This window comes from Podarcis gaigeae, assembly GCF_964106915.1.
Source record: "Podarcis gaigeae genome assembly, chromosome: Z".
NCBI lineage: Eukaryota > Metazoa > Chordata > Lepidosauria > Squamata > Lacertidae > Podarcis > Podarcis gaigeae.
Window position 1 is genome coordinate 15,558,253 of NC_139691.1, and position 26,823 is coordinate 15,585,075.

At 45.7% G+C, this 26,823-nt stretch overlaps 1 protein-coding gene and 1 long non-coding RNA gene across 8 annotated transcripts in view; one reads left to right on the forward strand and one right to left on the reverse strand.

Annotated features, from left to right (window-relative positions):
• SURF4 (surfeit 4) overlaps positions 1-6,746 on the forward strand; it is a 20,071-nt gene extending 13,325 nt beyond the window's left edge. For 4 of the 6 annotated variants that reach the window (XM_083721435.1, XM_083721437.1, XM_083721438.1 and 1 more), the window contains 5 exons: positions 834-1,020; positions 3,487-3,563; positions 4,507-4,550; positions 5,064-5,250; positions 5,999-6,746. In XM_083721435.1, the coding sequence (XP_083577561.1) occupies positions 834-1,020; positions 3,487-3,563; positions 4,507-4,550; positions 5,064-5,250; positions 5,999-6,265 (762 nt within the window). In that variant the 3' untranslated portion in view covers positions 6,266-6,746. Of the gene's footprint in view, positions 1-833; positions 1,559-2,473; positions 3,564-4,506; positions 4,551-5,063; positions 5,251-5,998 lie in introns of all 6 variants that reach the window. The other 2 variants (XM_083721439.1, XM_083721440.1) reach the window with 1 other exon arrangement.
• LOC310836352 lies at positions 6,595-26,823 on the reverse strand. Of its 2 annotated transcripts, XR_014560028.1 has the most exons (3): positions 26,231-26,823; positions 25,093-25,958; positions 6,595-9,686 (listed from the first exon to the last, which is right to left on the reverse strand). It is a non-coding gene; the product is annotated as an uncharacterized lncRNA (long non-coding RNA). The 2 variants fall into 2 exon arrangements; XR_014560029.1 differs by lacking the exons at positions 25,093-25,958; positions 26,231-26,823 and adding an exon at positions 14,035-14,451.

The window sequence follows — 26,823 nt, forward strand, 5'->3', positions numbered from 1 at the left end:
GATAGATATAGATGCATTATGAGAAACAAGGTGGTGGATTAGCAAATCCTTTAGTGTGACCTTTTGCTATAGCTCTGGGATTAGACTGCCTACAGCGGCCTTCACTAACCTGGTGCCCTCTTGGTTGGTTTGTGTGTGTGTTTTGGAATACAACTCCCATCAGCTGCAGGCAGCATTGCCGATAGTTGGGCATGATAGAAGTTGTAGTCCTATAAAATCTGGGGAGTACCCAAGTTTTCAAAGGCTGGTTCATTGCAAGTCCCCCCTCCCCTCCAGTTTTGATTAGCCATGGTCTCTGTACAGTCACACAATTGGAGAAATTTTCAAGCTAGATGCCTTTGGCATGTGCCCCATTTCCACCCTTTATGTAACGTGCGTCAAGGGGCATGGCGCCTGCATCCCACTCAGTTTGCAGTTGCCTCAGAGGGAACTTGCTCTGGCTAGAATCTCCTGGTGGGTCAACCTTACCACCCAAGATACAAATTTGGTTTGATTACATTTAAGTGATGAGAAGGCATTCCCCAAGCCAAACACTTGGAAGTGCCCTTAAGGACATTAGGAAAAGCTGCTGGATAAGGTCAAAGGCCCATGTAGTCGAACATGTTGTTCTTACAGTGGCCAACCAGAGGCCCATTAAGGGAAGCCTGAAAGCAGAACCTGAATCTTTCCCACACACGATTCTCAGCAACAGGTATTGAGGCATGCTACCTCTTTGACACCAGAGGGAGAACACAGCTGGGCTTTGAGGGGAAAGCCATCCCTATCCAGGTATGAAGCCAGGCAGTCCCTGCTTCCTGCCCATTCTTCTCACCTGTGTTTCTTTCTCCTGGCAGTTCTTGCGAGTGACAAAACAATACCTCCCGCATGTGGCTCGCCTCTGCTTGATCAGCACGTTCCTTGAAGATGGCATCCGCATGTGGTTCCAGTGGAGCGAGCAGAGGGACTACATTGATGCCACATGGAACTGTGGGTACTTCCTGGCCTCCATCTTTGTCTTCATTAACCTTTTTGGACAGCTAAGTAAGTGGAACAATATTGAGATCCATGTACGCTTGTTGTTAAATGGAGATTCTGGTTCCTGGACCAAGGGACCCATAAATTCTCTGCTTGGACTACAGCTGCCCTGTCTATAATAGTGGCATGTCCTCTACAAGATCACAACCCTTAAGAGCATTCACAGTCCCCTTCCCCACCCCACCCCTTTATGCCAGATGACAGGTTTTGAAGCTGCCCTCGCTCCTCTTAAAACTAGGGGTGGGGAAGCGGATACATCCGGCAGGCCGAATCCTTATCACCCCTCCCCAAATTTGACAATTATTCTTAGTGGTGAGGTGCTTTGAGGCCCCATGAATCAGCTGATCTGCAGTGCTTCAAAGCACCATTTGGGGCTCTTGATAAAGGACTGGCTGCAAAGAGCCCTGCACTGTGCTTTGAAGCCCCACAGATGAGCTGATCAGCAACACTTAAGGAGACCCTTCTGGCCAACCCAGCTCGTTTTTTTACCCAACTGCTGACAACACACCTGGTATCAAGTGATTGGAAGGTGGGCCCAGTTACCGTATTTTTCGCACAATAGGACACACCGGTCCATAGGACGCACCTAGATTTGGGGGGAGGGGAATAAAGGAAAAAAAATTATCCCCCCCCCCCCAGGCGCGGGGCGGGGGCGGGGGAAGCCCGAGCTTCCCCCTCCCCCAGAACGGGACCCAGAGCCATGCCGAAGCTGCCCGCAGCTTTGGCATCGCTCTGGGAGCTTGCGGGGCTGGGGGAGGAGGAAGCCCTCCGCCAGCCTCCAAACCATGTCGGGAGACAGCGGGAGGGCGCGCTGCGCCTCTCCCGCTGTCTCCCGAGTTTGCGGGGCTGGCGACGGGGAGGAGCAGGCTTCTCCCCCCCCCGCCAGCCTTCTAGCTAAGTCGGGGGACAGCGGGAAGGGCGCGCTACGCCTCTCCCGCTGTCGCCCGAGTTTGCGGGGCTGGCGACGGGGAGGAGCAGGCTTCTCCCCCCCGCCAGCCTTCTAGCCAAGTCGGGGGACAGCGGGAAGGGCGCGCTGCGGCTCTCCCGCTGTCCCCCGAGCTTGTGGGGCTGGCGACGGGGAGGAGCAGGCTTCTCCCCCCGCCAGCCTTCTAGCCAATTCGGGGGACAGCGGGAAGGGCGCGCTGTGCCTCTCCCGCTGTCCCCCGAGTTTGCGGGGCTGGCGACGGGGAGGAGCAGGCTTCTCCCCCCGCCAGCCTTCTAGCCAAGTCGGGGGACAGCGGGATGGCGGTGTTCCGCCTCCCCGCTGTCCCCTGAGCTTGTGGGGCTGGCAGTGGGGCTCTCCTGAAGCCTGGAGAGCGAGAGGGGTCGGTGCGCACCGACCCCTCTCGCTCTCCAGGCTTCAGTGAAAGCCTGCATTCGCCCCATAGGACACACACACATTTCCCCTTCATTTTTGGAGGGGAAAAAGTGCGTCCTATAGTGCGAAAAATACGGTAAGCCCTTGGACTAGAGGTCCCCCCCCCTTTAGTGATAGCAGCCCCAGTCATCATTCAGTCAGACTGTGGGCAGCCTTTCCAGGTTCCTCCTATAAATACAGGTAGTGACCATTTTGCGGGGGGTGGGGTGGGGAGGGTTCCATTCCCGGCACCTGCATGCATCGGCTGAGCATTCATAAGCACGCTGCACCCCATTACACCCCCACACCCGTTCTGGCCTCTTCTGGGTCCAAAAGGACTTGTACACCAGCAATTGTGCATCAATTACGCATGCCTAAAATAGTTGCCACCTCTACAAGTCCTTACATTCTCCTGCAGAGTCATTTTCATTCTTCTTCACCCATTCTCTTCTCTCACCCCCTGGTGGCTTATAAAGCAGAAACAACCACTCACAGGCCTCTCATTTTCCAATCCTGCAGCAGTACACCATGGCTTGATGCCCAGCAGCTCATGTAGGTGAGCTTTGGAGTATTTCCTCAGTTGTGAATTGCAGTGACAATTGCTTAATATACTCTTGGCTTAATATACTGTAGAAGAACAGTGGGGAATCTCCACGCCATGGACCTGATTTCAGCCAACCCATGCCCAACAGCCCTGCACCTGACTGTATATGACAGCTGATCATCAGTGCATGCCAAGCCCTGGACCTTTGCCTATGCGCTTTGTTTTTGTCTCTCTTTTGGCTCCCATGTCTGTCAGCACTCGGTCCCCTGAGTTTGCTTTTAGTGGGAAAGGAAAACGGGTCAGCTGATGTCATGGCCATGTCACATGGTTGACAGGCAGGTGATCTGGTGGCTGCTGGACTAGTGCTTAAAAACAAGGCTGCCTTTAAAGAGATTGATGTTGCTAAAGTTTGAGGAATGAAGGCTATGGTTCAAGAGACAAGCCAGCAGAAAGCTTTGCAGGCGAGTCAAGGATTTAAAAGATAGTAGGGTCAACAGAACCTTAGCAAGGGGAACATGATTCACTAATGCTGTTGACTTGGCTATTTCTTCTCTTCCGCCTCCTTTCCTAGGTGGCTGCATCCTAGTGCTGAGTAGGAACTTTGTTCAGTATGCCTGCTTTGGATTATTTGGCATTATAGCACTCCAGGTAAGGAAATCAATCCCAACTCTTAATTGCACAACACTGAAAAATCGTGCCTATTCACACTTGCGCCTCCTGGCTCTGAAGCGGGAGGTTCCATTGCCCCGCAAGCGCCCCTCCAGTAGCAAACTAGGGTGTCTGAGTGCTGACGGGCTCGAAGTCAAAACAAGAGGCGTGGTCGCATTAGCCCTGAGTTATGTAGAAGTGAAAAAACAACAACACGTCTTGTTTTCTCAAAGAAAACCACAATGGGAGGGGCAAACAGAAATTTAAAAACAGCCCCGTGTCCAGCAGTGTAACGTTCAGTACTTCAGGTGGAATCTGCACACTCCCCTTGAGCCCTGAGTTATGATGGCTATGCTCTGCTGTGGGAAGAATGCTCTTGTGCTTGGGTCCTGCTAGTGTGGCATCTGGGGGCCACTGTGAGAACAAGATGCTGAACTAAATGAGCTGTTGACATGATCCAACAGACTCATCTTAGCTGCTGCATAGTTCTTGGGAGCAGAGAAGTAAAATAAATTTAAAATGGGTACCCCCCTATTCTAAGTCATGCACATGTTTGCAAAATATATTAGCAGTAAGGCTGTAAAGCATTTGTTTTTCTTTAGCAAAAAAGTGCTACTCCATTTTCACTCTCATACCCCTTGCTTATCCAAAGAACCCATCTTATTTACACAATGGCATTAATGTGCATAGATCTTTGCAGAGAAAGCATAAGTGAACTTAACAGATCCTTGGTCCCAAGGAGTTCGTGTGCTAAATACCCCTATTTACAGAATAGGGGTGTGGGAGTGTAGGAGAGGGAAGGTAGAAGAAGCGATGAAAGTGAGCATCCAGCAGATAGATGCCAAGCTTCTTTTTGGAGTATTTAGCTGCTTCAACCTCAAGATCAAAAGGAAAGGGTGGTTTTAAGCAAAGGGTTCAATCGTGTCTGGTTGTTTCCTCCTAGACAATTGCGTACAGCATTTTATGGGATCTGAAGTTTTTGATGAGGTATGTCTCTCTTTTATCTCGTTTTACTAATTCTTGCTTATTTAATCTTAGTTTCATTTATCGTTCACTTCTAACCAGCTAGCATTGAGGAAAATGATTATAGCGTCCCTTGTGCATTTTGCTTGTCAAGGTTGCTTTTGAATGTTTCTTAACGTTTTATGATCATCGTTATCATTCGTTACCTACCTTTCACTCTTAAGGCCTCAGTTTGCGACAACAATCATATTGCAAGGTTAAAAACTGTTTACAACTTACAATCACAGAAATAAGGTGGATCCCAAAAGACATATACATCTCAGGTGTCAAAATGTAAGCCGCTTTCACTCTTGGGACTTGTCACTCAAAAACTCCAGAGGCAACCAACATATAACCTTTAAGCATCTTAAGACTTGTAACAGCATATTTGATTGGATTGTGTCACTTTAATTTTTGTTGGTGCACAAGCCCTTGTCACACCTGGTGTAGGTATTCAGGTGTGTGTGTTTTGGACTAACTGTATTTCGCCATCTACAGGAACCTTGCTCTGGGGGGTGGTCTGCTGCTGCTGCTGGCTGAATCACGGTCAGAGGGGAAGAGCATGTTCGCCGGAGTCCCCACCATGCGGGAAAGTTCCCCTAAGCAGTACATGCAGCTGGGCGGACGAGTTCTGCTAGTCCTCATGTTTATGACGCTGCTGCATTTTGACGCTAGCTTCTTTTCGGTAAGTGGCCCAAACATTACAAATAATTTGTTTTTATTTAGGAGGAGAGGTATTTTTGTATGGGATTTGTCTCCTCCTCCTCCTCCTCCAGCTCTTCCTATTCCCAGCACTGGTAGGTGCCTATTGATCCTGGTAGGGTGGAAAGCAGGGAGGCCAATGTCAGGCGGAGCCAGAGCAAGGGATGGGCAGGCAGAGTCAACCGATTATAGTTTTCTCCTCACCCTCCTTCCTAATGAGATGCTATTGTTATTTATTGTATGCTTTGGCCGTATTTTTTGCACTCGGCTGCCTCAAAGCAAGTCATACAGTAAAAATAAAATAGCAAAGACATTAATATAAGATTTTAAAACAGCAATAGATAACTAAAAGAATGTGTCCTTCCACAGCTTGTAAAGGATAAGCCCAAGAAAGGCCACAGATAGGTTTAACTACCTTCCCAGTTAAAAACCATAAGCCTGGATAAACATGGCAGTGATAGAGCCAGGTCTGCTTCATGGGTGTGTGTGTGTGTGTTTGTTTGTGTTTGAGCATTTCACCACTGAAAATGTCTGTTGTCAAAGACCTGGGAGGCTAAGGAGGAGGAGGCTGACAGCCAGGGCTGCCTCCCCCTAGAATGGTGGCAAATCCTAAGGCCAGCAGGTGGGGCCTGGCTGAGGGGAGGCTGAGTTAGGTGGGGTAAGATGCTCTCTTCTCCCTTACACCAGCCTCTGCTGAATTCTACTTTTCTCTGTCCCATCTTCTCCCATAGATCCTCCAGAACATTGTGGGCACAGCCTTGATCATCCTTGTGGCTGTTGGCTTCAAGACAAAATTGGCCGCCTTGACCTTGGTCATCTGGCTCTTTGCCATCAACATCTACTTCAACGCCTTCTGGACCATCCCAGTCTACAAACCCATGCATGACTTCCTCAAGTACGACTTCTTCCAGACCATGTCCGTCATCGGAGGCCTCCTGCTGGTGGTGGCCCTTGGGCCTGGTGGCGTGTCTATGGATGAGAAGAAAAAAGAATGGTAGAAATAGGAGGGGCAGGGAAAACACATCATCTCGGTGTCTGGGGACTGACTTTTTCAACATGGGTTCCGTGGGGGAATAAAACCAAACTGCCAGCATCATATGTATGTGCCCAACAATCCCTTCTTAAAGGGCACACTTTTTTTTTTTAGATTTCATGAAGGCACTGATAATCTGATAACTAGAGCATTCTTCATCAAGGAATGTATTTTTTTTTGCCTCGAAACACTGTTCTGCTTTCTTTTGTAATCTCCAGAAATTGAAACATATAGAAGCTGGCTTGCCAAGCACCATGTGGGCACTGTATTTGCCGCCTTTAAGTTTCCTTAATGGTTTTCTAAGACACATTTTTTTTAAAAAAATGAAACGAAAACTACTGTGATCCGATATTCCTGTTTGTATACTTTTGGTGTCAAGGTGTTCCCCACGTCTTTTTTTTTTTTTGCGTTCTTGTTGTAATTAAAGAAGTCGCCTCCCAGATTGAGCCGTGACCATCTGAGCGATAGATCTAGCGCACCTTTTGTACTATGGGAAAGGGATTTTTCTGCTTTGAAACAAGCCAACCCACCACAGTATTACAACAGCTAGAGAGAGGACCATCTCTTGAAACAGAGGCAGGAGAAAATATGTGCAGCAGCTGGGTCCCTCTCAGCAAAAAGGTTATCCACTACTATGTTGTAGCAAAAAGAAGTGGGTGGGTGTGTGGTTGGGGACAGTGTGTTTGGGTTTCATGAACAATTCTTTCAGGCGGGGCAATCAGAACAAACTCCATTGGCAATTCAGATTTCTAAAATCCATCTTCACCTATAGCCATTCTTGTTACTTTGTTGGAAATTTGCATACATTATAAATTTTGGAGCAGTGCCCCATATTCTGTAGATTTATGCAGTTGCTATTTGGGGGCAGTAAAAATCTGACCCAAATGAGCCTGTGTACCCGAAGAACAACCTTGCTGTATTACTCCAAAGACCCATCTGACAGACACTCAGAAGATGCCAGAATGATGGAACCTGTGACACACTGTTCTGCTACAGTTCACTGACCACTCTCCATGCTTGGCAGGGACAGATGTGAGTTAGGTGTCTATTAAGATATGGAGAACAGTAGGTTCCCTGTGGCTATATTATGTCACAAACAGGCAGGTAGCTGTTGGTATCTAGTATTCAGAGGTAAAATGCTTCTGTCTGTGAAGGTTCTCTCAAAGCAAATGGCAACAAATTGGAATCTAGACAGTTATCTAGTCGTACTTGCCTTATTTTGTGGCACTGATTTCCACCAACTTATTTATAGGTTTGGTGAAAAGCCTCCATTTTATGTAGCCCTCATCTATCCACAGCCGCCTTCATGGGTGAGACGAACCGTCTACGTTTTAGGGTTTTTTGTTTTTGTTTACATTTTTTAGCCCTCTGAAGGGCTACGGCAGTGCGAATGAAGATCCAGCTAGCTACTCTGTGCTAAAACCTCAAAATCCTTTGAAGAAAGGTCCTTGTCAAATTTTTCATCTTGCCCAGTAGATTTCTTCCATTCATCCACCAATAAATATATTTTGCAATACCCCAGAATTTGCACCTGGAATAATAATAATAAAGAGGTCAAATTCACTTGTATTTATCTTGTGCAACCTAAGAGGATTCAAGCATTTTTAAAAGGCAGAAACTTAGCATTTGCCCATCTGTCTAAGGGGGAGCTATGGACACTTGTGTTCCAGAGGAAAGAATCTCTAATGCACCACCATTATTTTGGCTGGTTGTGGAAGATACAAAATGAAAAGTAAGGTAACTTCCTGGTTTAAATCTACAGAGTCTTCCTGCTTTCACCTTCACTTCTTCAGAAGGGGAGCTGCAAAGCCAGCCTGACTCTCACATATGATGAGCCTCCTTCTTCAGTCCAATGGCCCCCCATCTAGCCCAGCATCCTGTTCTCAGTGACCAACTGGAATCCATTTTGGGGTGGGAAATCTTAGTTGTACTATAGAGATCTGTAGAGATCTAACTGATGAGGAACCTGTGGCCCTGGCTCTGGTCTTTAAGACTACAACCTGACCATTGGCCATGCAGACTTAAGGTTACCAGATTTTTTTCAGTGAAAACGGGGACACTTCAACTTCAATGGATTTTGTATGGGGACTGATTTGTAAATCTGGGGACTGTTCCCGGGAAATGGGGATGTCTGGTAAGCTTAATGCAGACTGTTGTTGGAGTACTGCAGCAACTGGAGGACCATGGGCTGTCGCCATCCATCAAAAAGATTAGAGCAGCCTATGCTTTATTAACAGACACTGCCCAGACCCCCCTCAGCCCTGGACCCTGCCCCAAATACCTTGAGATTAACAAGAAAAAGGCAATTTTTGAGTGAAGGAAGTGCTACACTGAAGGCCAACAACACTGGTTGCGCCTTCATAGCAAGACTGAAAGGGATCTTGCAACAAGGACTACTCTGTATTCAGTGGTGTCTAGTTCAGATGATGCATTTCTAGTCCAACAAACTGTTTCCTGGATCAAGGATGAATTGGGAGAGCGCCTTCCTCATCTCACACACCTCAAAGGCTGAAATTCAAGCTCCCACTAACCTGGTTATAAACCCAGTGAATTCATTAGGACTTCCTGCTGAGCAGAAAGTTAGCATTGTGCTGTAAGCCCTGATTCATATGTTAGAGCCTGGGAAGTGCAGATTAGGTTAGAATCCCCAATGATCAAATTCCGTTGTTTTTAAATGCAAAAACATGTTAAATATCAAACTGTAATAATCAGGCCTGTAGCTACTATCCCACGGTTATAGCTTCTTTGGCGATCACTTGTAGCCAAGTAAGATAGTCTTCTATAAACACGGTTTTAAAAAGTGAGTCCATAAGTGACTGTGGAGGCCAATTCTGAATCCACCCGTCCGTCCACAGTGGGGACATTGGTTTCTGGGCAGGAGTTGATCATGTGAGGGTTTGCCAAACGTGCCTTCCTCTTAGCACGTTTCTCCCTTGTGTCCTGTGTTCGAGTGTCTTCAAAGCCCATGACACCTTTGGTAAAGGCTGTTCTCCAACTGGAGCACAGCAGGCCAGTGTTTCCTCCCCTCAGGTGACCAGGTAGGGAACTGTTAGCAGTTTTGCCCCTGTAAAAAACAAACAGCGAATGCAGGCAAGCATGTCAGAAAAACATTGTAAACTAGAAACTTAGAAGGTACATACAAGCTTACATAAATCAAAGTACAATGGCATTGTTTCTTCCACACATACCTCTAAAGATCAGAATTAGGCCTAAAGCAAAATACTGTACACATCCAGACAAAAACTCAGACTTCCTTTTCCAGCCTCCTTGCAACACACAATCTGTGTTTATGGTGTAACAAACGTCTACTTCCCACTGATGTCTCCCAAAGCTTTGACTCTGATTTCAACTTTTGATACCAACCTCTTGCCCAGGCCTGCTTGTTTCTGGAAGAGAAAAATAATTCCATGTGTAGCAATTTGTCTTTAAACAAAACAAGAGCTTCTAGACCTCATAATGGTGAAACATCTTTAAAAGGGACAGGACTGTAGTTCAAGGGTGCTGGGAATTATAGCTCTGTGAGAAGGAAACAACAGTTCCCAAAATCCTTTGGTGGGGTGGGGAGTCTTAAATGTATGGTGACTTAAATGCATGGTGTATTTGCAGCCTGGTTTTTAACCCATTTCTGTTTGGCAGTGGTAAGATTTGCTTCATTTTAATGCTCCCTTTTGCTTGATCGTGAAGCAATTTCCCCCTAAAGCAGCAAAGAAGCCTTTCATATAAATCATTAATATGTCCAATGTTATAGGAAAAAAACTGCTCCTTTTCCCTTATGGAGTATCCAAGAGCCTGTATAGAGTCCTTAAGTGGGTTCCCTATCAGTAGGAGAAAATAACAGAGGCCAACCAGAGTATATTGTGAAGCAAAGCGGCTAGTAAGCCTGATCTTTGTTAAAGGAAATAAACTGTTGCAACAGGATCCCCACTCACCACATGCAGAAGGGAGGAGGACTCTGAACAATGGTGTGCAAGCCCTTATATAGACCCTTGAAATTGCCCATCCTGTTGCCCAAGACCACCCCCCTAAAACATCATACATACATCACAGGAGGCAGTGGTCTACAGCAGAAATCCTGTCTGCCGGGATACTTGATAATGGTCACTGATTGCATTACCAGTGCAGTCTGGCTATTCTTTGGTGATGGTTAATAATGGTTCCTGAATCCAGGTCACAGGCTCACCTGATTCATACACAAATACGCCCTTTAAGACAGGATGTGCAAGCAAAAGACAATGGGAAGGCTATCCCCATTTGCCTCCCTTAATGCAGAGGAATATTTGAGGTCAATGTGGGAGAATCAAAATGGCTTCAGGATTGTTCTCCCATACTATTTCAGACACATGGTTCATATATTTAGATATGTGTGCATTTAAGAATATTCTATATTTGAGACCTTAAAATTCTTATAACAAGGTTGTGACTCCATTTGGGGGACTCTAGAGCTTGTGCCCAGAGCTGGGGTTGCTAGTAAAACGTGACACCCCCCTCCACACACAACATTCCTGGTTCTAGTGAGAAGGGTGTGCAAAGTGACAGAAATTGCATTTGCACTCACCCTAAAGAATGCTGAGAACTCTAGTTTGTTATGAGCGCTGGGGATTGATTATATGTAAATCACAGTTCCTAGGCTTCCTGGGTGAAGCTTTGTGCTTTAAATTATGATTCTTAATATCATCATACCCATCTGTGATTTATTAATTGCTTTCTAAACAACTGTCTCAAGGTGATTTACACATGAGATAATTAAAAACGGCAGATACATTTAAAACAGGTCTAAAGACCCAACGTAGGCACTGGTGGTAAAAGACCAATTTATGCAGCTGGGAAAAGCTGTGGGAACCAAAATGCTGCTTTGGAAAAGTACAGTGAGTGATTGCCTGTTCTATCTCAAAGAGGAATGCTATCCCTCAGAACAGGGAAAGCCAAGCTGAAGACTCTGTTCCAAGTTACTGGGGAGCAGGCTTCTCATATCTTTGGAGTTTGCAGGAGAAACTCTCCAGGAGATGGCAGTCATCTACTGGGTGTATAAAGGATAAGGCGGTTTCTTAAGCAACTTGATGCTGAACTGCATAGGGACTTCTAGGTTAGTACCAACACCTTGAACTTGGCTCAGCAGCAGATTGGCAGTCAGTGCAAGCCTAGCTAACAGGGGGCTTATATGCTAGCTGTAGTTTGCCCCCACAATCAAGTCAGCCACTGCATTCTGCACCAGCTGCAGCCTCCGGACCAACCCTGAAGGCAACCCCACAAAGAGTGCATTGTAGTAATGCAGCGGTGAGGTTACACATCTATGGACAACTGTGTTCAGGCAATCCCTATCCAGGGATATTTGCTTTAAATGTATGGTGTGTATGCAGCCTTACTTCAGCGCCAGCAATGGGATACCATCAGAGCACCTGAAAGCACCAGGCTTGCTTAGGGTCCTCAGATCAGACTGCATGTCACTCACAGCTATGTCCTACATAAGAATATAATAAGAGCTCTGCTGGATCAGGCCAATGGCCCATCTAGTCCAGCGTCCTGTTCTCACAGAGGCCAACCAGATGCCTGTGGGAAGGATCTGAGCACAAGGGCCCGCTCCTCTCCTGTGCTTTGTAATAACTGGTATTTAGAAGTATATCATGCATAATTTTGTAAACTTCTATCATTGTCACCTCCAACTCAACTTTTTGTATACTAAAAAGCTACTTAAAAATAATACTTGAAAAATACTTTAAAATAATAAAATAAAATAAATAGCTGCCCACCCTTCCCAACTGCCTCCTGTGGTGCTTGCCCCACCCTGCCTAATGCTGGTCTGAAGACACCACATGTCCCCCCAAATTCAAACAAGGGGATATGGTTCATGCCCTCTTTTGCCAGTGAACACACTTCCTCCACACACACCTCCAATGGGGCTGAATTCGTTCCGGAGGTTTGTTCTTAACCTGAAGCACCACTTTAGTTAATGGAGCCTCACGCTGCTGCCATGCCGCTAGAGCACGATTTCTGTTCTCATCCTGAAGCAAAGTACTTAACCTGAAGAACTATTTCAGCGTTAGCGGAGTCTGTAACCTGAAGCGTATGTAACCTGAGGTACCACTGTACAGGGAAAGTTGCGCCCAGTTCTTCCAAAGGCTGCTGTCAGCCATGGAAGTCCCTTCAAAAATGGTTGTGTGCTGCAATGAATCTCTCCGCTAGATGGCAGAAGTGGAGCATTGCTGAATGAAGTTGATTTACCTACATAACAGGATCCCCCCCTTTTTTTAACAAAATAGATTGTATGATTATTTTTCTCAAGAGAAAAGCTAGGTTATCAAAGAAGGAGCTCAGGGGAGTTTGTACAAAGTAGGAGGACAGTAGTTGGACATTTGCCTAGTTAAACCTCCTTTTGTACCGGATGGGTTTATTACATGAGGTGAGTGGCCTGAACCGAACACCAGCCTAGAAGATTTTTGTAGGATGTACATAGCTCATGATGGGTCTTATTTCTAAGAACTAAGGCAAAACCAGAGGCTAGACACATGTGATGACGCAGACCTGCAGGTAACAATATGGGCTAATGCTATCAATGCCTATTAGCTATGATAGCTATATTCTACAAAGGTAAAGGGATCCCTGAGCATTAGGTCCAGTCGTGGCCGACTCTGGGGTTGCAGCATTCATCTCGCTTTATTGGCTGAGGGAGCCGGCGTACAGCTTCCGGGTCATGTGGCCAGCGTGACTAAGCCACTTCTGGTGAACCAGAGCAGTGCATGGAAACGCCATTTACCTTCCCGTCAGAGCGGTACCTATTTATCTACTTGCACTTTGACGTGCTTTCGAACTGCTAGGTTTGCAGGAGCAGGGACTGAGCAACGGGAGCTCACCCTGTCGCAGGGATTCGAACTGCCGATCTTCTGACCGGCAAGTCCTAGGCTCTGTGGTTTAACCCACAGCGCCACCTGTGTCCCACAGCTATATTTTATACTTGCTATCAAAGCCATCATGTCTTTGAATACTAGTTTCTGGGAATCTCAAGTGGGGAGAGTTGTGCTGTTTTGCTTGTGTCTTGCTTCTGGGCTTCGCATTGGGGCTTCTGGTTGGCCACTGTGAGAACAGGATGCTGGACTAGACAGGCCACTGACCTGATACAGCAGGATCATCTTATGCTCCCATCTTCAAATTTGTATGAAATGGGAGACAAGGGCCAAGGGGGGGAGAGAATCTGTGAGTGGGGAGGACAATTTTTTAACAGGAGTTAGGGATCTATCCTCACCACTTCTCCACTGCTGGGTTGTTTTTTTTGCTTCACCCTTGAACCACTCAGCCCACTTTTCCAGAGACGCAGCCCTCCCAGACTCTGGCTCTCTGCAGAGACAGCATCCCCTGCAGCAAACTCAGGAGCAAGCAAGGATCCCTCAGAGCTGTCCAAGGTCCTGCATGTTCTCTGCTTAACTTGAGCATGCAGCTAGAGACTGCCTTTTGTTCATGTTTTGTTCAACTGAGAAGTAATTAGGTAGGCTTTCCTTTAAAGGTGCTCTGAATCAGATTTCTCCTCTGCAATAAACAAACACAGTTTCTTAAGGCAGTTTCCTCCAGGAATCTGCACTTCTTGTCCACCTGTTTGTGCTCGTTCCTGGGCTATTCCCACAAGCGTCCCTGTGCAGAGCAAGTTCCGTGAGATGGGCAATGGCTCTGACATGGCTTCCCTAAGGAGAGCAGGAAGAGCCCAGCAGTGCCTCTGTCTTTTTCTGGACTCATTGTAAGACTCACCTCTTCACCCAAGGCAGCAAGGTGGAAGGGAGCCTGCTTTGTGCACCCAGCGATGAAACAGAAGCCGACAGCAAAGTCAACTAGACCTACAGAGAACCAGCTCCTTTCTTCTGGCGAGAGTTTCGGTGTTTATAAAAAATAACAACACACCTTTTGGGAAAGGCCATTGTTGTTGCTTAATAGATTTATATCCTGCCTTTCTTTCAAGCTGGGATTTAAAAACATCATTATAAAATACAAAGTCATAAAAACAAACCTGTTGAAAAACTATAGTTAAAGTACATCACAACCCAGTCATTAAAATCCACTTTGCCCTGACAGCAGCCCAGTGATCAGCATCATTTGCACCTTAGTTTACAGGAAAGTGAGGGATGTGGGTGGCACTGTGGGTTAAACCACTGAGCCTAGGACTTGCCAATCAGAAATTTGGTGGTTTGAATGCCCGCAACAGGGTGAGCTCCCGTTGCTCGGTCCCTGCTCCTGCCCACCTAGCAGTTCGAAAGCATGCCAAAGTGCAAATAGATAAATAGGTACCGCTCCGGCGGGAAGATAAACGGCGTTTCCATGCGCTGCTCTGGTTCGCCAGAAGCGGCTTAGTTATGCTGGCCACATGTCCCAGAAGCTGTATGCCGGCTCCCTCGGCCAATAAAGCGAGATGAGCACCGCAATCCAAGTCGGCCACGACTGGACCTAATGGTCAGGGGTTTCTTTACCTTTACCTTTTACAGGAAGGTCTTAGCCTGCTGGTGGAAGGAACGCAAAGAGGGAGCCAGTCTGACCTCTCTTGGGAAGGAATCCCTCAATATGGGAGCAGGTGCAGAAAAGGTCCTTTTTCACTTGTCAATGCTGATGCTGATGGGAGCAAGAGAAGGTGCTCACCTTAGGATCTTGACATTCGGGCATAGGGAGATATAAACTTTCAGGTAGCCGGGATCCAGGTTTTGGAGACCCTTTGGTACGACACACTCCATGGGGTTCCTCTGTGAGTTCAGGGGGCTCTCTGCTGCTTTGCATGCCCAACATGCAAAGTCTTGACACCTCTGACCCGGTTCATGTGGCCCTTAAACAAAAAATATTAAGGTACCTGCTAATAGGTACCTTAAGTGCTCACTGGAAGGACAAATCGTGAAGCTGAGGCTCCAGTACTTTGGCCACCTCATGAGAAGAGAAGACTCCCTGGAAAAGACCCTGATGTTGGGAAAGATGGAGGGCACAAGGAGAAGGGAATGACAGAGGACGAGATGGCTGGACAGTGTTCTCGAAGCTACAAACATGAGTCTGACCAAACTGCGGGAGGCAGTGGAAGACAGGAGAGCCTGGCGTGCTCTGGTCCATGGGGTCACGAAGAGTCGGACACGACTAAACGAGTAAACAACAACAACAATAGGTAGTTCTCTCATGCTTCTGTTAGGAACTCAAGAAGCTGCCTTATCCTGAGTCAGACCACTGATCCATCTAGCTTAGTGCTGTCTTCAGTGGCAGGCAGCAGCTCTCCAGGGTTCTTCCCAGCCCTGCACCTGGAGATGCAATGGGGGATTGAACCTGGGAGTTTCTCAATGCAAAGTAGATTATCTTCTTTACTGAGCTACAGCCTTTCCCTACTTTTAGGAATTTATTGCAGTTTTACTGATACATTGCATTTTATTTATTATTTATTCTGCAAGGTGTGCATGCTACTTAATCAGAAAGAAGAAGCAGCTCTGAGTGGTTTGCATAAAATATTCATTAAAAGTAGCAATAAAAGCAGACTTTAAAAACAGCAGGCACAATAAAATTCTAAAATTACCAAAATATTGATAACCAGGAGCTGCCACCCCCGCTTGCTTTGCTCATCGATCCCACTTACCTCTTTGCCCTTCCCCAGACCTGAAACCCCTCCCTCACCTGAAAACTCACTTGAACCCCCCCTTCACCTTAAGCCCCACCTCCTTTTAGAGGAGGGGGAGGGACCACTCAGGGCAGCTTGCTAAACCCCACTGTAGGTAGGCGTGTTAAACGGAGGGTAGGGTGGGGGTGGGGAGAGATGCTTTAACAATGCTTCCTCACTGTATTATACAGCTTGCTTGCTGTTCCTGTTGGTGGATTTGTATTTGTATTTATGTAAGATTGTCTTCCATAAACACGGTTTTAACAATGAGTCCATAAGTGGCTGTGGAGGCCAATTCTAGATCCACACGTCCTTCCACAGTGGGGACATAGGTTTCCAGACGGGAGTTGATCACGGTGTGGATTTGCCAAGCGTGCCTTCCTCTTAGTACAAGATTCCCGACAGCTTCACTCACAAGGGTCCCACTCACCACAACAAGGTGATGATCCAGCGAGTGGGAATATTGCTTTACCTGATATGTGCCCACTGTTACAGTTGCAACAAAATACCCATTCTGCATTTGTAAGAACTCAATCTTTTAGTATGGCATTACCTACACTTTGGAACTCCCTGCCTAATGACATCAGGCAGGTGCTACAACTATACTCTTTTTGGTGCTTGCTAAAACACTGTTGGTCTAAACCACTGAGCCTCTTGGGCTTTGAATCCCTGCGACGGAGTGAGCTCCTTTTGCTCTGTCCCAGCTCCTGCCAACCTAGCATCTGAAAGCACGAGTAGATAAATAGGTACCACTGAGGCGGGAAGGTAAATGGCATTTCTGTCACGGTGTTCTGTTGCACCAGAAGTGGTTTAGTCATGCTGGCTGCGTGATTCAGAAAACTGTCTGTGGACAAACACTGGCTCGCTTGGCCTGAAGGCGAGATGAGCGTCCAACCCCATAGTCGCCTTTGACTGGACTTAACCATCCAGGGGTCATTTACCTTTTACCTTAAAATACTGTTGCTTAGACAAGTCTGTCCAGATGCTTGGAAAGTGGATGCGAGTTTTCATCTGTTTTTAGTCTATTGTTATTTTAAATTTTTGAACGTTCTAAATTATTGTTGTCAGTTTTTCTTAGCGATAATTTTATTGCTTCATCTTTTTTTCCCCAAACCTATTTTATTTTATTTTATTTTCAAGTGGTGTATAAATTTTATGAGATAAATGAATATGTTGCCTCATTTTGGTTCCTTCCTTGCTCCAAAACGAAGGCCTGTCTTTAATTTATACAGTGTTTTTCTTTTTAAAAAGTATTCATAACACCTTGGATACCTCATTCAGCAATCCTTTCAGCAACCATGGAAGGTCAGTCACCGTGATCATCTCTATGTTTTACTGATGGGATCGCTGTGTGCGCGTGTGCACGTGCGGGAGGTTTCAGATAGTGGCATCCTGAAGAAACCACCTCGTAATTACGCAGCCGAGGAGGCTGACCTCGAGCTGGACTAGCCACCTTTGTAGTCCATGCACCCCACTCCCCCCCTTTTTTTTTTTTTAAGGGTGGAAATCGCCCCACGCTACACTGGTATGCACCTGCTGTCTCCTTCGACGGCGCTTTCCGGCTCTGCTAATTTGTCTGTACAAACACTCTGCAAAAGGTTCTGGAAACTTAGCCCTCATTTATAATTTAAGCCCCTTTCGCTCTTTCTCTTGTTAAATATATTTTCCTCACTCCGTCTCTCCTCCTCCCCCCTGCCCACCCCGTTCTCTCTTAAAGCACGGGGGGAAAGCGCTAGAGAATAACCGTGAATTATGAAGGTCTTAGGAAGTCTAAAAGTGACTCCCTCTGCTCAGGAATTTCAAAGCCTCATTAACATATATTGACCTGGGTTTTGACAGCTGGAGCTGAATCCGTGAGCCGGGAGTGGATTCCCAGGACTAGAGAAACTTTGCTTGGGCTGCTTGTTGGGAGCGGCGGGCAAGCGAGGGGTGGGGGCGCGCGGAGATGGCTGGTAGCTAAGCCTCCATTCTTCCCTCCCCCCCCCCCCTTTCTCCTTTCTTGTTTAAATAGATCTGTGTGTTTTCCCTTAAGCATGCATGAATGAAAGAAAGTATTGGGATTAAGGCTGGATCTGGGTTCTGCATTTTTAAAGGACACCAGATTTGGGGGATGGTGGTGGTGGAAGAACAACCTATCAGACCATTGCTTTTTTTATTATTATTTGAAAGATGATGGTATAAGTCGGGGTTGATTTGAGAATGGGGGGTTGGCAACAGCTCCTGACCAGTCACCCTGGAGCTGCAACAGCTGCTGTATGCAATACCCATTGCTGGTTGTGTATGTTCTGATAACTGCCTATCGAAAGAGCACATTCAGAGTGGCCAGCCGAGTGCCCCCCCTCACCTTACATAACATTCCTCTTCTTTTTGCAGTCTTGTTTGCTTGGCTATTAATTTGTTTGTTTACTAGGGGATCTACCACTGAGCTGTGGAGCATCCCAGAAACATAGGAAGCTACCTTACACAAAGTTAGACCATTGGGCCCATCCAGCTCAATACTGCTTACACTTATTGGCAGCAGTTGCTGTCCAGGGTTTCAGAGTCTCTCCCAGCCCTAACTGGAGATGCCATTAGGAACTGAACCACTGATTTAAAGTTTATTTACAGAAACATTGTAAAATTAAGGAATGTTAGAAGGATGCTGGAATGAAGTTATGTGGTTTTAGCAGTAATGTTATAAAGAATTAAGTAAAAATGGATTGTTAATTGGCGAGAATGTAAAGTTGTATTATATTAAGATAAATAATTAAGACAAAAACAAAGATGGAAAGGATTTGCTGAAATAGTTAATTGAACTAGAATACAAAAAAGGGAGGTGTGAAACAAGCAAGGAAACAAGCAAATGAAAGATAAGACATGGAAAGATTGATTTGTTTTTTAATTGTTTCTATTTTTCTGTGTTTTCTTTTTTCTTTTTTCTTCTTTTTTACTTTTGTAATTTTTTGAAACTTTAATAAATATTTTTTTTTTAAAAAAGAAACTGAACCACTGAGCTCTACCACTGAGCTTTAGCCCCAGGAAGGGTCAACTGGTAAAAGAAAAAAAAAACACCTATACTGTATACCCCTTCTTGTTCAGAAAGAGTCATTGGTGTGCCTCAGTGGGTGGAGTTAGTTCAAAAGGCAACCAAAATAATCAATAATAAAAATAATAATAAATTTTTATTTATACCCTGCCCTTCCCGGTTTAAAAACCGGGCTCAGGGCAGCTAACAACAAATATAAAACATTGATTAAAATGCGACTTAAAAACAGCATAAAACAGCATAGAATACAACATAAAATGCAATAAAATGAATAATATTCAAAAATTCAGGGGTCATTTTTTGGGGAAAAAACCAAAACCCACTCAACAGACATCGAATGATCACCAGGGCTAACTGGCCAAGTTGGTCCTACTAGGGCCAGCAAGGAGACCAGGGAAGAATTTAAATGTGGGGTCCCAGAAAGGGTTTCTTCATAGAAGAGGAAAGGGGAAAAAGAATAGATCAGGCTAATTCAAATTGAAGGCCGGGCAGAATAGCTCTGTCTTACAGGCCCCGAGGAAGGAAATCAAGTCCTGCAGGGCCCTAGTCTCATGGGACAGAGCATTCCACCAGGTTAGAGCCATCACTGAAAAAGCCCTGGCTCTGGTGGAGGATAGTCTGGCTTCCTTCAAGATGTTGGAGCAACACAACTATGAGGAAAGTGGTTAGGGAGATGATTCCATAACACTAGAACTCATGGACATCTAATGAAGCTTAATGTTGGAAGATTCAGAACAAAGTAAAGTCCTTATTCATTCAGCACGTATATGGCCAGGCCAGGATATTTTGCTGTTTGAGGCAAAATAGAAAATTGCACCCCAGGAGCTCCCTCCACCCCCACCTGAGGTGATTAGACACAGCAGGGGGGAAGCTCCAGCACTCTGTATGTGGTAGTGGTGGGGAGAAAAAAGTAGGCTGGGGATGAGTGGCAGTGGTGGAAGACGAGGCAGCAAGTGACAAGTACAGGAGGTGGTGAGTGGCCTGCTCCTTGGCCAGATCTGCTGCCCTTCCCAGCTATCCCTAACCTGCTGTCTGAGGTGGCTGCTGCCACCCTGAACCTTATAGGTGGGTCAGCCCTGAGCGCATAGCTAGACTATGGAATCTGCACCCACAAGATTTAGTGATGGCTGCCGAAATATATGTTTTAAACTAGTATTAGACACATTTGTGGAGGATAAGGCTAATCAACAGCTACTAGGCATGATGGCGGTGTTCTGGCTCCCCTGGATGTTCTGTTCCCAGGTTTATCTGAACACAGGGCAAGTTGGTATGCAGCCTGGCCTCCACCAGCCAATTCATGCATGGCAAAACTGGCTCTTCTGCAGTGAAATTGGAAGGGCGGTAAAGCTTGGGGTGCCGGCTGAGCTGTTTATTCAGCCATGCTTTGGAGCAGCACATGACTGGGAAGCCAAAGAGCAGGGAGAGTGTGTTGGAGCGAATTCCTCTGACACTTTCAGCCCACCCACCAGCCACTATCAGCAACCACACCGGACAGGGGTGAAATTGGCATTTGATACAGAAATGTGGGAGCTGGAGGCTATTGAAGGGGAAACAGTGGGAAGCGAAGGTGATGCGCAAGGCCCAGGGGCTTGGATAGGTTGCTTTCAGCAACCCCTGAGGCAGAAAAAATGCAGATCAATAGGGAGAGAGAATATGCTTGTTCTGGTTTGCACCTTATCTAGTGAAGGCCGGCCTTGCCTCAGTGACATGTCCATTGGCTCCATCCAGACTAGATTACTGCAATGCATTTTTGCTTGTTTGTTTGTGGGGCTGCTCTTAAATAATGTATGGAAATTTCAATTGGTGGCAACTAGACACTGAGAAAGGTTGTTTCTATTGTTCTGTTTCATGCCGTATATATTGACACATGCACTGGTTCTGCCCAGGCTATACAGTGATACCTTGGGTTAAGAACTTAATTCATTCTGGAGGTCTGTTCTTAAGCTGAAACTGTTCTTAACCTGAGGTACCACTTTAGCTAATGGGGCCTCCTGCTGCCGCCGCACGATTTCTATTCTCATCCTGTGGTAAAGTTCCTAACCCGAGGTACTATTTCTGGGTTAGCGGAGTCTGTAACCTGAAGCATCTGTAACATGAAGCGTCTATAACCCGAGGTACCACTGTATTACTGAAATGCATTTTTTGTGGGATTTCCATGAAAGACAGCAAACTTCAGTGAGTGCAGAATGTAGTAACTAGAAAACCAGAAAGGCAAACTGAGATGGTTATTTTCATTATTGCCTCAGTGACACAACCATTGGTTCTATCCAGGCTGGATTACTGCAATGTGTTCCTTGGGGAGCTGCCCTCAAAGAGAGTATGGGAAGATACCAATGTATAAAAATAATATAATTGTAAAGTTTGGAAGGGGCCAGAGGGGTCGTCTAGTCCAGTCCCCTGCAATGCAGGAATCTCAACTAAAACATTAATGACAGATGGCCATCCAACCTCCAATGAAGGAGAGTCCTCCACCTTCCCAGGGAGACCATTCCACGGTTGAATGTCTCTTACCACCAGAAAGCTCTTCCTGATTTTCAGGACAACCCTAACCACAAGCCTAGCAAATCTGGAACTAGAGTTGGTAATCTGATAATGCTGGTATTCTTTACTTGGACTGTGTTATTTTAATTCAAGTGCAACTGGACTCATTCTATGTGCCAATTTGTAGTTTTGTTGTTCATCTTTTAATTTTCACCTGTTGTTAAAATTAATATTCTCTGTTTTATATACATTATCACATGGAATTTTTTTTTAAAAAAACTTTACAAGAGAAAAAGAAAAAGAGAGTATGGTGCAGAAGGTGGCATTTAGATGTTGAGAGAAGAGAGGAGAGACGGGTTTTTTTTCAACTACTCTGTTTTGTTCTTATCTAGAGAACTATAGGATTGCAGAGTTGGAAGGGACCCTGCTTTGCAGCTGGGATGTGTCCTTAAATTCTTGCTTTCCTGGACAGCAGATGATGAGGCTGTGTGTGTGTGTGTGTGTGTGTGTGTGTGTGTGTGTGTGTGAGAAAGAGAGAGAGAGAGAGAGAGAGAGAGAGAGAGAGAGAGAGAGAAATTACAGTACTGTAAAAACTACACTATAGGATGTGGGTGGCGCTGTGGGTAAAACCTCATTGCCTAGGACTTGCCGATTGTATGGTCGGCGGTTCGAATCCCCGCGGCAGGGTGAGCTCCTGTCATTCGGTCCCTGCTCCTGCCCACCTAGCAGTTCGAAAGCACTCTTAAGTGCAAGTAGATAAATAGGGACCTCTTTATAGCGGGAAGGTAAACGGCGTTTCCGTGTGCTGCGCTGGTGCTGGCTCACCAGAGCAGCTTCGTCACACTGGCCATGTGACCTGAAAGAGTCTTCGGACGGCGCTGGCTCACGGCCTCTAGAGCGAGATAAGCACGCAACCCTAGAGTCAGACACGACTGGCCCGTACGGGCAGGGGTACCTTTACCTTTTTAAAAACTACACTACTGTAACATTTCTATTTGTTGCTCCGGCCACTTTTGCCTCTGGCCCCACCCACTACTGGCATGTGGCTCCCAAAAGTTTGCCCTGAAGGGAATGAAAACTGTTTCCCCTCCCTAAGCAGACTGAGACCAGGCGAGCTGAAGGGAGGGAGAGGTGATGCAGATTATAAACGTAATAAAATCAATTAATTTCTTAATGCAGAACTTATATCTTTGATTCAGGAGTTCCCATTCCTCATGTACATGGCTTGTGTTTGTCTTTTAAAATTAGACAATTTGCCAGAGATAATGCAATCATACTCGGGAGAAAAAAGTCAAATTAAACTAAACAGACATTGCTTTTCTAGGAAATAAGCGCCGAGGAGCGATGCATGAACCAGCGTGGTGGAGCAATTAGAAGAGGTGTGTGGAGTCTTTGGGTCTGCAGAAGTTGCTCAACTACAACTCCCATCATCCCTGACCACTGGCCATTCTTGCTGTGCTGATGGGAGTTGAAGTCCAACAACAGATGGAGGGCTGCAGGTTCCCCACACATCTGAGGCAGAGGCTTAAAAAAATACATTTTATCAATTTTTCCTACACATAAAGAAACAGCAATAAAAACAAACCCAAACTAATATGGAGTACATTTGGAGTATTCATTTGCATAGAATACACAACAGTGAAAGTCCTTTATGAAATTGTATCTCTCCATAAGGATACATGCATCACTGGCGGTTTGACCAGAGAAGTAAGCAACATAAACCACATTGCCCCAAACTTGCATTTTTTTGCTTGGCCTCTGACCACTCTACTGTGTCGAGTTAGCTGCTCCGATCATACTATTTCCCAAATCATTGCAATCGAGTTTGGGGCAGATAGACCTGAGCCTGACTTCCATCTGGCTGCTATTTCCATCCTAGTCATTGCTAGCAAGAATGCTGTCAGGCATTTATACATAAAAAAATATAAAAATGAAATATTATTTAGGCAAGTCTTAGACATGCTGTTGTGAATTTTAATCGGTTTTAGCATTTTAACTTTTTGTATGTTTTAAAGTTATTGTATCTTTTTCTTGATTCTGTTGTTTTATCTTTTTGTAAACCTATTTGAGGTTTTCTTTCTTTTTTTACAATGCAGCAGTGTATAGATTTTATGAAATAAAAAGCACATGGCTTGCTATCACTCCCTGGTGAAAGTAGAGTTAGCACAGGATCAGATATCATCTGTTGACATACAGTATTAGATTCTTCTTTAAATACCATTGCCCTGAAAGTCTGAATTGGGGTGCCTCCCCAGTCCATCATGTAGGGATCTGAGTTAAGAGTTTTACACCAGGACTCAGAAGAAAAGAGCTTCAAACCTCCCTCTGGCCATCAAGCTCTTGGAACAGTCTCTTTGCCTAACCTGTCTTTCTGTCTTTCTTCCCACTGTGCACAGCTAAACTTTGAAATTCGCTGCCACAACTTGCAGGGATGGGCAACAACCTGGATGGCATTAAAGATGGTTAGACAAATTCACGGAGCATAAGGCAATCAACAGCTACTAGCCACAATGGCTTTGTTCTGCCTCCACTTCAGAGGCAGTACGCCTCTAAATGCTGGGAATCCCAGGTGGGGAGAGCTGCTGTCCTGCTCATGTCCTGCGTGAAGGCTTCCCATTGGGGCATCTGGTTGACAAGGCTACTGATGGCTACTAGTCACAATGGCCATGGTCTATGCCCACTGCCAGAAGTTGTATTCCTCTGAAGACCAGTTGTTGGGAATTTCAGGTGGTGGTGAGTGCAGTTCTGCTTACAGGCTTCCAAAGGCATCTGGTTGGCCACTGCAAAAACAGGGCGCTGAACTAGATGGGCCTTCGTCTAGGTTCTTTAGGTGAGGAAAAAATTTAAAAAATGAACTGAGACCAGTCATTATAAAATTGACCTCTGGTAATGTCACCTCTGCCTACTCTGCAATGTTTTGTTAATTTTTCTAGAAGTGCAGTCTTCCAAACCTGGTCATACCAATTTTGTGTAGTTAACAAAACAATCACATCTCCAGGAGAATGCTAACTGCATCCAGGTTGCTACCAGGAAATGGATTATTAATGGCTAAGACCAGTGGTACCCAAAGTGAGCAGTAGGAACCCCTGGAGATGGGGGTAGTAGGATTGACTAGTGGGGGCACTAAGAGGTAAGGGGGTGGTAAGGGGAGCTAGAGGTGTAAATCACTATCAGACTTTGAAAAGCTGGCATCAAGTTAATCAGTTTTGATGAATTAAACAGAATAGTTTTAATTGGATTTTGAATAAATGTGCAATTAATTGTTACTGTTTTGTATTTTATTGTGTTATTATCTTCCTGAGTCATGCAAACCACTATTTTGAATGCTTTTTATAGGGTAGTTGGCACTGGGGATGAAATTATGGAACCAAGGGGGGGTGTCCCCCCCAAATAAAAGTTTGGGAACCACAGTCTTAGATTAAATAATGATAGCAAGGCCACTGAATTGTGGGAGACCCAAAAACACCAACTCTGAGTCAAATGGACCATGCACAGCTCAGGTTTTTAGGAGGACTGGCTGTTGCTCAGCAGCAGAGTATCTGCTTCGCATGCAGAAGGCCCCAGGATCAAACATCAATGGCATCTCCAGGTAGGGCTGGAACAGACTTCCTGCCTGAAACCCTTGAGAGGCACTGCCTGTCAATGTTGACAATATAGAACAGGATGGGTCATTGGTCTGACTCACTACTGAGCTGCTTCCTGCAATCCTGGTGTGAATTGCTGGTCTTGCTGCTAATGGAATTGCTCTGCTGGTTTCTCAGCAACATTCCTGGCTTCGCAGCTCCTCCTGTGACCCGTCACTGCAGCTGCCTTTTGGCTAGCGGCATCTTTCAGGTTCCTTGGAGCACCTGCCGGAGATTTGACAAGCCACGGCGACACAGAGGCGATTCTGCCACTCAGCTGGGCTGCCAGTCCATCAATCAACTCAACCAACAGAAGCCTGACAAAGCTCATTTGGGGAATGCGCGAATGACCTTCTGCCAAGGTGCCAACTGCACCAGGCCTGACAAAACCATCATTACACATCACTCAGGACAGTTGCATGGGCTTCCGCCAGAGTGTCAGTCATGGGGTGGCATGATCAGCCGTGATGCACTCATATGTATGACCTAGGCAGATCTTTCCCAGCAGGCTGTGCAGTGAAGCTCCAGAGCCCACCAGTGGTAGAATTTTCCAGTCAAATCTCATTACAGTCAAGCTGTCTGCAGTTTTGTCATTCAGGAAGGAGAATGGAGGGATTAGTTAAAGAATGCTGGCCTCTTTTCCTTCTGGCTTCCTAAATAATCGTATGAATATGCCATGATCTGCTCCAGAATGTGATAGTGACCACAAAATACAGCTTCCTGAATATCTAAGTTTGTAACTGTGGCGTTTGTATGGAGCCCCCGGTCATCTCATGGACTATTGACCAGTACACCACTAATCCGCAGCCACCAACCATGTCCTCCCCAGTAAATCAGTTAGACTCAGTCAGGTTCTTAAGTTAACAAAGATCAGCGTAGTTTTTTGCAGACACAAATAAACTTTAACTGCATTCAAAATGTTGTTACTCTTTACCTTCTTAGTGTAGAATAGTGGGTAGACATGGCAGACGACACAGCGATTTCTCCAAGGCAGCTCTTTATTTTGTAAGCTGGAACAGAAAACTGAACAGCAAACAGCTCAGCCGGCCTCTCTTTTATAGGCAGCCGGCTGTCAACATTGTAGCAACAACCCAGAGTTTCCCGCCTAAAATAACTGACGTGGACCTGAGTGAAAACTATCTACAGACCTGAGTGAAAACTATCTACAGTATCCCCCTGCTGGCCCAGGGGGAACTTCACTACATAACACTTAGTCTTATTTTTATCCTGTCTCTCTCTCTTCTACCTCCCCTCACACAAGAACCAACTGCACTAACTGTCTATTTCCAACTGCCTGCCAACTGCTTTTCCAACTTCCTTTCCCAACCAACCAACCCATTAAAACCAACCAACTACCCACACCCAAACCTTGGGCTAAGCCCTTTTATAAACAGATAGGCTCTGCCTCTGGCTTTCCTATTGGTCTACATATTAACCCTTTTTCTCCCCCTGTACAGACATTTTCAAACGAACCGGCAAACGCCACAGTAACAACAACAACCAAAGTGAGTTTCTAGTTCTTAAGACTGGGACACCCTGTTTGAAAAGGTACAGACCCCAGAGGGATCTCTGTCTGATTCCTAGCAATAAGTGCTTGTTCCTCCTTGTGATTAGCAAAATAGAATAAATTATTCAATCTAAAAATGTGCAGATTGTGGGAAATTATGCAAAATTACTCTATTTGCACAATATATGTAGTTGGCATTGCCCAGGCTTTTAAAAAATTTATTCAAGAAGGAATTTGTTTCAATTGGTGTTGAAAGGTTTTGGGGTGGCAAAACTTGTCTTAGAGA